The sequence below is a fragment of the Anguilla anguilla genome, chromosome 1 (assembly GCF_013347855.1).
Source record: "Anguilla anguilla isolate fAngAng1 chromosome 1, fAngAng1.pri, whole genome shotgun sequence".
NCBI classification, from domain to species: Eukaryota; Metazoa; Chordata; class Actinopteri; order Anguilliformes; family Anguillidae; genus Anguilla; species Anguilla anguilla.
The window spans coordinates 30,431,860-30,440,686 of record NC_049201.1 but is presented as its reverse complement, the minus strand read 5'-3'; the positions used below and the strand labels follow the sequence as shown (position 1 = coordinate 30,440,686).

General features: G+C 41.8%; 1 protein-coding gene across 2 annotated transcripts in view; it reads right to left on the bottom strand.

The window, feature by feature from the left end:
• Nucleotides 1–4,248: 4,248 nt before the first annotated feature.
• LOC118225852 (peroxidasin) overlaps nt 4,249–8,827 on the bottom strand; it is a 79,934-nt gene continuing 75,355 nt past the window's right edge. For both annotated transcript variants that reach the window (XM_035414886.1, XM_035414894.1), the window contains one exon: nt 4,249–8,091. In XM_035414886.1, the coding sequence (XP_035270777.1) occupies nt 7,966–8,091 (126 nt within the window). In that variant the 3' untranslated portion in view covers nt 4,249–7,965. The remainder of the gene's footprint in view (nt 8,092–8,827) is intronic.

Sequence of the window (8,827 nt, the reverse complement as noted above, 5' to 3'; positions counted from 1 at the left end):
CGTTGCTGGAAATGATGTTGGTCTGGCCTTCACCACCATGTCCACTGCTGGGAATGTGCAGCAAACAAGGAGCTGGCTCAAAAAACAAAATCACCAATATGGGTTAGTCAGCTGATATTCAGCCAATTTAGAATTTTCTCGCTTCCTTGACTGTGGTCTGGTCTCCATTTGTTCTTCACCTTGATGAAAATGAAAAAGTTTTTCTTATTAATGTGGCAAGTTCTCATTCTTGAAAATGAACTCCAAACACTGAAGAAAAAGTATTTGCCCCCTTCCTGATTTACTGTTATTGCATATTTATCACACTGAATGGTTTCAAATCTTTTGACAAAATTTAATATTGAAAAAAAAGGAAACTGAGTAACACCAAAACAATTTTTTTATTCATTAAAAAACATGATCAAACACCCATGCCACGTGAAAAAGTAATTGCTGTCTTAGTTACACAACCAAATAACCAAATTTAATTGATTAGATTCAGCTGATTGAACACAGCCAGGCTTGATTGCAGCCAACCCTGTTGAATCTAAACCTCACTCGAATTCAACCTTACCAGAGTGAAGTAGTCACCACAAATTTTCGACACACACTCTATGCCATAATCAAAGGAAATTCCAAACGAGATGAGTTTAAATATATCAGGCTGGAAAGGGTTACAAAGCCATTTATAAGGCTCTGGGACTCCATTGAACCACAGTGAGAGCCCTTATCTTCAAATGGAGAACATCTGGAACAGTGGTGAATCTTCCCTGGAGCAGCTGGCGTGAAAGATTTCTCCTAGGGTGCAGTGATAACTCACCCCTGAAGGCACAAAAAATCCCAGAGCATCCAAAGAAGTGCAGGCCTCTCTAGCCTCAGGCAAGGTCAGTGTTCATGACTCCACAATAAGAAAGAGAATGGGCAAAAAATGGATTAATGGGAGAGTAGCAAGGTGGAAACCACTACTAACCAAGAGATACATCAGTGCCCTTCTCACATTTGTAAAAAGGCACCTGGATGATCCCCAAGTCTTTTGGGATGATGTTCTGTGGACAGGCAAATTTTAAGTTGAACTTTTTGGATGAAAAGGGTTCCATTAGGTCTGGTGTAAAGCAATTACAGCATTTCACTGAAAGAACATCATACCAGCAGTCAAATATGGTGGTGGTAGTGTGATAGTGTTGGGATACTTTGCTGCCTCGAGACCTGGACAACTTGCCATTATTGAAGGAACCATGAATTCTGTATCAGACAATTCTCTAGGACAAGGAGAATGTCTGGTCATCTGTACGTGAGATGAAGCTGAAGCGTAATTTGTTATGCAGCAAGACAATGATCCAAAACAAAAAAGCAAGTCCACATCTGAGTGGCTGAAAAGAAATAAAATTAAAGTTTTGAAGTGGCCTAGTCAAAGTCCTGACTTGAACCTAATAGATATGATGTGGCAGGACCTGAGACCTAACAATTTGTCTGAATTAAAGCAGTTCTGCAAAGAAGAGTGGGCTAAAATTCCTCCACAGCGATGAGATGGACTGATATCAAATTATGGGAAGCATTTGCTGGCAGTTATTGCTGCTAAATGGTGCAACTAATTAAGTTCAAGGGGGCAATGACTTTTTCACATGGGTGATACTGTATAGGTGTTCAATAACGTTTTTCAATAAATTACAATTAAAAAATATGTTTTGCGTTTACTCAGGTTCCCTGTATAATATAACATTTTGTCTAAAGATCTTAAACCATTCAGTGTCACAAATATTTTATACAGATTTTCTTTTATACTTTCTGCATTTGCTTACCTAGCACAGATATCCGGGGCACATTTGACATATTTTTATTTCATTTACAGTACGTCACTCAGTATTTACTAATTTGTTATTTAAGCAAAACAAACTTGGACAGATAAAAAGACTTGGTTGATTGTTATTCTTCATTTCATCGTGACATACAGCATTGGTGTTAAATATCTGCATAAACAACTAAATGAGAGAAAGGTTAAGCAACGCTGTGAATTTCTCCATCCAAATGGTAATATTTCAGGCACCTAGGACATCTGGTGATCGTGTTCTGTCTGTCTGGATTTCCCCCACAATTTGTGTACACAAAGCCAACAATGACAGAGATGCAACTTGTTTCCTGATTCCGCTCGGCATGTTTGTTTATCTGTTTCAAGCAGGATACTGCAATGCTGATTGAATGTACAGATTACAGCACCTGTGTAAAAATATCAGACGTCAAGTGTAAAACTGGCAAAAAACCACGGCAAAGACTTAAGATAAAGCCCACATGCTTTTAATGCGAGACAAGGCAATTTGAAGAAAAGTAAAGTTTTAATTTCAGATTGCTTAAAGAATTTTCGCCATCAGTGTGCCATGTAAATTGGCTGCAGTCATAGGTCCAGATTCATCACATCAGCACTTTGTGTGAAATCCAGACATGAACCAAAGACTGCCTTGATGATGATCACCATTCAATTATTAATCACTTACATATTTTGGCTCATTTGTAGAATAGTATCTCATGTCGTCATTGACGTGTGCATGTCTGTCCGCAGATGTATGGAATCCCATGTTTGTAGGAAACTACATTAGGTCACTTTTTTTCCACTACAACTAACTTACTTTCATGTTAGGAAGAAATAGATTTAATAATCTGGCTCATCTGTTAGAAAGTAGGTCTTCATCCAAGTCTAAACATTGCCAATCAATAATCCAATTTAAAGCTACTAATCCACAGTTTAACACCCAATTTCAAAGTTATCCCAGATGTCCCATCTCAACCAAACAATTATCCAGCCGCCAATTCATTAAGTCACGCATCAGACTTTCAATCCAGGGCATTTTTCTTCTTCTCTGACCTCAATTTTCTCCAGAACATTCCATTTGAGGGGAAGTAAGTATTTCTCTCCCTGTCCAAATGAACATACTTCTGTATTTGGAGACAGTTAGTGGGCTGGTGGGAGTGAATATGTATCATTCCACAGACAATTCAAAACAAACTGGGAAGGCTGAAAGCAGCCTGGCACGCAACCTCAAGTGACAACCACCAGTGGTGCAATTCCATATCTGATGCACTGCGTTGAGCCGCCAAATGAGGTCATTCAGATTCATGGTGAATGATGTGTAAAAGGCGCTCACCCAGCATGCACCTGACCTCATATGTCCTGCAGTTCAGTACAATGCTAGCAGCAGAAGCAGGGAACAACAGCAAGACCACAGGTACAATAATGCTGAACAAATCAAAACACTCCCAAAAAGTAAACAATTTTGCAGACTTTAGGTAAACCATTAACACAACAAAAAATTACTTCTATGGTGGATTAGAAAGACTAAATTTCTTAACCTCTCTGTGTCTCCCTATGCTCGGATCAAAAAAAACAACAACTTATATAGCATGCTAACAAATGGCAATGTGCATGTTCACAAAGACAATACCTACAACCGGTTGGCACAGCTTAGAATCTGCTAGGTACCACTTTTTACTTTCTGGAGCATTCATCACACAAGAAAAGCACAGACGGATGCAAACCTGAAATGGAGGACCATTAGCTCACAGACCCTTCCTATTAACAGGCTTTGCAATGACTTTCAGGCATTCATTATGAGTTCTAGCCAAGCAAAACAAGATGACATTTGCCATTCATTTATCTGGACGTTAAACATGTCTGCTGAAATCTCTCACATGGAAGTAAACACCAATGTGAAAACCATACATTAGCCTTTTTTTGTTATGACAAGCGTTCAAAATTTCAATTAGTATAAAAGTAATGTAAGGCAGGTATTTTACTAGATCCACCCACTTTCTCATTGATAAAACAAAATATTATATTTATTTTGTTATAATCACCACTTTATTACAACTCTTAATATTACATGAAATTCCCGTTATTCATTTTTGTATCAGGGGTGACAAATCCAAACGTCCGAAAGGTAATTTTTTGGCATCGTCTTCTTTTCTAACAACAAAATAAATAAAAAAAAATCCTCAAAACATGGTATAAATCTTACAGGAACATACATTATACACAGAGGTCGAAGCTGTTGTATTCGATACTATGTTTACAATGTACCCGATTACTGGATTAATCAACCCAATAATCACCATGCACCATGCAATAATCACCATGCAGCATGAAGCACAAAGACACTGAAGGGTAGGTTTGTAGGGCACCATTTGCACAATACCCTTCTATACCCAGGCTCACAGCCCAGTGGAAACAACTTTCAAGGGCAACGCATTCACGCATGCACAAAGAACAAAAGGGCACAGTAGTTTTTTCATATTTTATTTAAAATGTGGCCTATTTAATTTGGTTGAGAGGCATACATTACAGTGCAAACATTTCTTTGGCAAACGTAACGGTTCGTACAATACAAAAGGTCAGCGAGGTTTCTGCTGCTGAACGCTTGCTCTGAAACAGTGTAGGTAGAGCGTGGTCAGGCCGGCAGAGCAGTGCGTTTCCCTTGACGGTGGGGCAAAGGGTTTCGGGGGTTGAGACGAGGGGTTTAGATCACAAAAGGGGTTGTGTACAAATATTCAGAGAAGTAATATGACAGAAAGAAAGAAAGGATTGCCTCCTCCTCCATCTCCCTCTCCTACCAGTACATGGTTTATTGAGAGGAACGAGGAGCACAGAAAAAAGAAGCCGTGTGATTGAAAATTAGACAAATCTGGTCCGTGCTCGCTTCGACATACAGCATGTACTCTGGTGAACGGTGAGCGAGCACGAGTCTGTCTAATCCAGAAAGGCTGCCCAATTAGGAAAGGGGAAAAGTATGTCAGTCCAATCGAGAAAGGCAAACAAAGTATCTGTCCAATCGGGAAACTACTTTATTCAGAAACTGCTAAAATGAGTCAACACAACAGAGCTCGAAAAGTTACAAGGAAGGTGGAATACCACTAATGCTGGAGGAAATGAAATAAAATGGGGAGGATGGGTCAGGTTGTCTTTATGCATCAAAGTCAGGCCAAATCAATGCGCCTTAATCACCTAATGCTCTTTATTGTATTCTTTGAAGTTGTTTTTTTTTTTTTTCTTGGAACCTGAACTGCTCCCCTAACACCTGCAATGCTTGTCTAATATATACTGCATGTTACACATTCTGACCTCTGGCCTTGTTTGAGTGATGCCAAATGCAGTGAGAAAAGAAGTTACAGTAACTCTTAACCACTAATGAGTGCAGCCAGCAGTCACAGTACAGCTGAATGTCATTAAAAAAAAAAATAAAAAAAAATAAAAAGAAACATCAACAACAACAATTAACAGCAGTCAAACACTTCAAATGGAAACTGCAGCTCTACGGACTCATTCACACAGCACAGTGCATTCCCACAGTGACTCCGAGCAGTCGAGCGAAGCTTCGCCGCGGCCGGGAGCACGTTCTCCGCACGCAGCAGACGCCCTCCTCGTCCGGATCACCGTGTTCAGTGTTGGGGCAAAATAATTCAGTATGAACAGGTAGTTCCGTGAAAAAGAATCTGCGAATATTGCTACGATGCCTCAAAATAAGCAATGTGCTACATTCTTCAGCAACGCATGACTTCTTTTGGCGCACCATTTGCCGTTTCTCTATTCCAGCGGGCTTTCTGGAAACAAAAATATTTGTGTAAAAAAATTAAAATTAAAAAGGGGAAAACAAAACAAACAAAAAAAAAGCAAATGAGCAAAGAGAAGCGATGGACGTCACCCATCATATGGCTTTCATTAGCTTGTAATTGAGGGTTGAGGGGATTGAACTTTGCAGTTGCATAGGATAACGTCACCGGCACTTGAATGTTGCCGCAGGCTCAACAATGAGAGACAAATACCTCACCCTGAAGTAAAGTGTGATGAATATGGATTTGTTCAGGAGAAAAAAAAAAAAAGGCAGTACATGCAGGCCTTGAATCCTGTGCTTTCAAAACTTTGACTTTAAAAACATAATTTCTACTGGGACTGTACTTTTCTCTGACAAACATGGCTTGGCGAGATGACTTTGGTGATGCAAGCTGAACTGAAAACACGGGCAAACATTTGATTGGGAGTCAATGTATCATGACAGAATCCACATTTCATGAGAAAAGGTTACAATGTTTTAAGTGTTTCAAGGGGGGGGTTAGCTGTGTCTTTCTAGGGCACTGTCCAGACTAGGGAGATGGACGTCCTGAGGATGTGACTCACACACAGGGTCGTGAGAACTCTGAGAACCGCAGCTGAGTCACTGTGGGTTTGACACTATAACCCAAAAGCTCTGGAGGCAAAGACAAGCTCAGTAGCAATGGGAGAGCAAGGCTTCACCAACCTGAATGGGTGAAGCTATACATCATTGACTCTGCGATCTGAGCCGATCGTGGCGTTTCGTTAAAGACACCCAAATCTCAATCGACTGAAACACATCAGTTAGCTGTTGCCAGGAGTCCTGTGAGGTGACACGTGATTGGTTGCACCTCAGCCCATTCAGCAAGGTATCCTTCCGACACCAACAGCCAATTGGGCGGCTGCAATCCGCCTAGGCAAGTAGCACAGTTCCCTGCAGTTTACAAGGTGGTGGCTGGCTGTGCCCTCTCAAACTGAGGCGGGAAGAAAAAAAAAAACGAAAAAAAAAAAACATCAGGAAACCGATGGCACGCGTTGGCTGCACCCATCCCGCGGCTTGTGAGCCCTCGCTCTCCCATCTGTGATGTCCTGAGGCAGTCTTGTTGCTGAGGTATGGCCAAAAATCCTTCAATGCAGATGCGAAAAAAGTCCCGTCCCAGATCAAGAGAGGAGCTGTGACTCAAATCCCTCAGACCTCTGGAATGGCTGTCGGGTTACTGCTGAAAACTCGAACTTTGGCACGCGAGTGGAAAAAAAAGCTTTGAGCCAAAGGGGGGAGAGACTGAACCATTACATCAGTAAATAACCGCATTCCTGTGTTCTTTTTTAAATGCAAATAAAAATGGAGGGAAGACAGGTGGGGGGCGGGGTGGGGTGTTCGCCTCTCCAAACTCGGTGGGTCATCGAGTCAGGTCACGCAAAATGGGAGGTGCCACCCCCGCCCCCCCAAAAAAAACTTTTAAAACTGCTTAAGTGACTAAGACACATAAAAATGAGCAAGAAAATAAAAATAAAACCAAAAGAAAAAACAAATCACAATACCAGGTGTTAGTTAACCAACAGTTGCCATTGGAGAATACACATTAGGTAATCAGTAGACTTTTTTTTTTTGCATTACAAAAGTGATTTTTTAAAGTCTTCACATTATCTTCATATGTAAGCAGGTAATACAAAGGGGAAATATATATTTATAATATGATATAAAGCACCATGAAAGTTTAGTAAAAGCTGAAGTAACTCTATTCATTTTATTTATAAAATGTCTTCAGAGTAATTAAAAAAATTCTCTCAAATGTGATTTAAGATTAAAAGGCACATATTGAATGTATATATGAAGCTTTGCATATCGTAAAAAAACAAAACAAAATAGAAACAATACTTTTAAGGTTGTATTTAGTAACTAAATTGTTAATGGGAGGGAAAGTAGCACCAGTTTTTTTTTTCGTCATCTCTAACCTGAGAAAGCCTTGTAACACAACATGGCCGAAGGTGGTCTTATCTACTTCCCTTTCACACTCGCTGTAGTGGGATTCCTTCTTCTTCGGACCAAGCGTTTGGGGTGCTGCGCAGCGAAAATGATGCGTGCTGGAGGACACTTCGTGGCTTCCACACACACACACATTTGTCCCTCGATGGGGGGGGGGGCGAGGGGGTCCGACGCACACCTGTTTGGAAGCTGACATCTCACGCGTTCCTGTTTTAGCTGACTGGAAACCCAGGTAGTCTTAGGCCGGTAGCCTTAGGGCCAGGCGAATCAAGATGAAACCAAACCAAAAAAAAGGAATAAAAAAACCAAATAAAAACATGGAAGACTAAAAAAAAAAAAAAAAAAGGGGAAGTGTTTCGCTGGAGACCAGAGTGCCAGCGGGGTCTTTGTGGAATACTGAGCGCGGGAGGTGGGCGGGGTTTCGTTACGCTCCGCGGTGGACGCGTGCCGGCTGGGTCAGGCACATGGGACAGCACGCTCCTTTTAGCTTCACGGGCTTGGGGCACGTCGCCGGGGGACAGGTCTCCACGAAACACGTCACCTGGGCGTCCTGGGCGATGGGGAAACAAGGGCGGGGAGGCGGGTAGAGGAGGCTTGTTACTAAGGTCAAGATTTCTAGAACATTCTGAGCCCACAGCAATCACTTCGCATAAATTTGACGAGGAACGGAACTCCATAAAGGGGAGCCCACAACACACTTACGAATGCGAGTACGTTTCCGCTGATCAAACGTGGAATTAAAATGGAATGTTTCTCTAATCGTGGAGTCAAACTACCGCAGCATTCGTATGAATGTATGAATGGTATGAATGTCTGTGGTAAATGTGTAAAGATGGCACAAGAACGCAAGCTGCTGAATTGGCGTGCTAGAAGAAGGCTTTATTTGTCACGTGCATATACATGTACATACAGTGCGTCCTCTGCATTTAACCCATCCTAATGACTTGGGAGCAGTGGGCAGCCACAGTGCCGCGCCCGGGGACCAACTCCAGTTCCGAGGCCGGTGCCTTGGTCAAGGGCAACGGCAGGAGTACACTTAGGGGCAATTTTAGACTCTCCAATGAACCTAACCTGCATGTCTTTGGACTGTGGGAGGAAACCGGAGTACCCGGAGGAAACCCACGCGGACACGGGGAGAACACGCAAACTCCGCACAGAGAGGTCCGGGTGGGGCTCGAACCCAAGACCTTCTTGCTGTGACATTACAGGCATTTAGCAGACGCTCTTATCCAGAGCGACTTACACAACTTTTACATAGCATTTTATATTGTATCCATTTATACAGC